This window comes from Amphimedon queenslandica, unplaced genomic scaffold (assembly GCF_000090795.2).
Source record: "Amphimedon queenslandica unplaced genomic scaffold, v1.1 AMPQUscaffold_8283_Cont19772, whole genome shotgun sequence".
NCBI lineage: Eukaryota > Metazoa > Porifera > Demospongiae > Haplosclerida > Niphatidae > Amphimedon > Amphimedon queenslandica.
The window spans coordinates 1-2,455 of record NW_003551439.1 but is presented as its reverse complement, the minus strand read 5'-3'; the positions used below and the strand labels follow the sequence as shown (position 1 = coordinate 2,455).

At 37.2% G+C, this 2,455-nt stretch overlaps 1 protein-coding gene across 1 annotated transcript; it reads left to right on the top strand.

The window, feature by feature from the left end:
- The first annotated feature begins 6 nt into the window (after nt 1-6).
- On the top strand, nt 7-2,348 carry LOC109591397 (F-box/kelch-repeat protein At1g51550-like). Its single transcript, XM_020007137.1, has 4 exons — nt 7-524; nt 647-825; nt 1,776-1,964; nt 2,059-2,348. The coding sequence occupies exons 1-4, from the start codon at nt 110-112 to the stop codon at nt 2,260-2,262; spliced, it is 987 nt and encodes a 328-aa protein (XP_019862696.1). The 5' UTR covers nt 7-109; the 3' UTR covers nt 2,263-2,348.
- Nucleotides 2,349-2,455: the final 107 nt, after the last annotated feature.

Sequence of the window (2,455 nt, the reverse complement as noted above, 5' to 3'; positions counted from 1 at the left end):
AGGTATTGGTAAGATATTTCATCATTCAGCTCCTGTAGTAGGAGAATCTCTGTTTGTATGGGGAGGGAACAGGCCTGACCATCCTAAAGTACATGAATCTCCTCAAAAGATGAAGTTGTACTCCACCATTGACAGACTGGACTTTAGGACTGGTCGTTGGTCCTCTCACGTGACCAGAGGAACGTCACCTCCTCTAGGACCTGAAGGATACTTCTGTACCATCAGAAACAATGACATCTTTTATATGGGCGGCTACTGTGGACATGACAACTGCTATCATAATGACGTCAACTTATTTAATACTTTAACTTATGAATGGAATAAGTTAATGTCAAGTAGCGATATTGTAATGAAGAGAGGGTATGGTGGTATGGTGTGTATGGAGTCTATGGGTACAGAATACCTTGTAGCAATAGGTGGGATTGGCTCTACACCCACTACATACCAATCACAGTATCAATATGATCAGATGGTTAATGGCCATGTTCATACTAATGAACATAATTTATTAAATTTATCAACAAGTAAGATCCAGCTCTAAATCATAACACATTCCATTAACTACTTGTGTAAAATAAAGTATTTTAATGTGTTTCTCTATTTCTACTAGTCTATGCTACACAATATGATAATCTTTCTCTTTTAGGACAGTGGATTATTCCAACTATTAGTGGACAGTGTTGTCCTCCTACTTCTGGCTTTACTCTTACAAAGATCAGTAATAATAAATCTGTCTTGTTTGGTGGATTAGTGATTGGTGATGAAAGATATGCTGTACCTGTTAATAATGTCTATACATGTCAACTTGAATCTGATACTACAATAGTAAGTTACTTTAATATTCAATAATAATACAGTATTCATACCTACAATGTACTGTACATGATGATTTATTGGCCAAGACTTGTTATTAGTGATTGATTGTTTGTGAAGAATTTGTCAATATGAAATCTGCAAGTTTGTTTTGATCTCAGCATACTCAATGACACTTGGCACAAAATTGCTAATAAGATTTCAAAGTTAATATTTTTGTTAATGTGTCTTATTATTGCATTAATAAGTTTAAACGTCACCATTTCCAGTGACACTACAATTTGCATGCACCAATATTTTATTGTCCATGCTAGCCATGAATGCTCTCATCTCATGTTGGTCATTAGCGTACATGTACTTGCTGGGGCGAGCCTGAGCTCGCCCCACTAAGGTGAGAAAGCGTCTGTCTGTTTGTATGGGCATAGGATCGTCTAACTATTATTAAAGTTAAATAGGCTAAATAGGCTAATCTTCATTGAAAGTGGGGGTGGTCACAATGAATAAAATGGCAACTACCAGCAAGTCTGAGTTTATTTGCAGCAAACGGTCGCCAAGATAAGACTAAACTGCTATCTAAAAACTTCTTTAGCAAGAATAAAGTTGGAAAAGCAGATATACAGCCTTTCCCTTGGTATAAAGGACTCTGATAAGTTGAATGCAAGTGAGAAAGCTCATGTACTGTCCAGCCTACACGTAGCTGCATGGGTAGATCTATTCTAGGTGATGTTTCTTCTCTAGCAGCAAGCCTAGGTTAACAAAGCACTGAAAGCAGATACACAATCTTCAAATATGATTTATGCAGTGACTGCTTCTATATAAGCATCTTTAATGCTATCAGTAAGATAAGTTTAATTCCTGCAGACTGAGATTGCCTTGCTTATAGGCTCGCCCCCTTAATGCATTGCATTCTCCCTAGTAATGAATAAGTTTAATAATGTTTTATTGTTACTGTCTTTATCTAGCACTGGGAGAGTGTTAAGGGACCAGTAGTACCTGCTAGTGTACAGTGGCCTGTGGAAAGACATGGTCATGCTATTACTAGTATCATCAGTGACTCACCTACACTAGTAATGATAGGTGGACAGGGTAATGATGGTCAACTAGTAAATGATAGTTGGTTACTTGATACCAGTCAGTACCAGTGGAGTAAGGTATGTAATGTCAGTATGTGAGTATCAGTGTATAGTAACATGTTATATCACTTATTACTAGTCATTGTATTGTTATGTTACATCATATCAACAGATTGTTCTACCTGAATCTGTTACTGGTAGAAAGTCTCATTCCTTATCACCAATAATGATGAGTCCAGACTGTGTGTGGTTGGTGGTAGTGGGTGGGGCTGGAGCAACTGAATGGAGAGATGTAGGAAGAGGAGTAAAGAAACCATTTAGTACATGTATCACTGATCCTAATATCACAATGTTAATAGAACTAGGTAAAAACTGAGCTACATGTACATGTACTATTATTTTATGATATCACCTCTTCTTCCTTGCTTTCTACCTTTCATTCTTCTGACCTTTATCCACTCCTCTCTCTCTCTCTCTCTCTCTCTCTCTCTCTTTCTCTCTTTCTCACTCCCTCCCTCTCTGAGCATATGTTATACATGTACTGTACATATCAATGCATAAATAATTCA

What these genes read in the sequence shown, in the direction of transcription:
- LOC109591397 (XM_020007137.1), top strand. Translation starts at nt 110, where the DNA reads ATGAAGTTGTACTCCACCATTGACAGACTGGACTTTAGGACTGGTCGT. An exon ending in TTTATTAAATTTATCAACAA is followed by an intron (nt 525 to 646) that starts GTAAGATCCAGC and finishes TTTCTCTTTTAG; the next exon opens with GACAGTGGATTATTCCAACT. An exon ending in TTGAATCTGATACTACAATA is followed by an intron (nt 826 to 1,775) that starts GTAAGTTACTTT and finishes GTCTTTATCTAG; the next exon opens with CACTGGGAGAGTGTTAAGGG.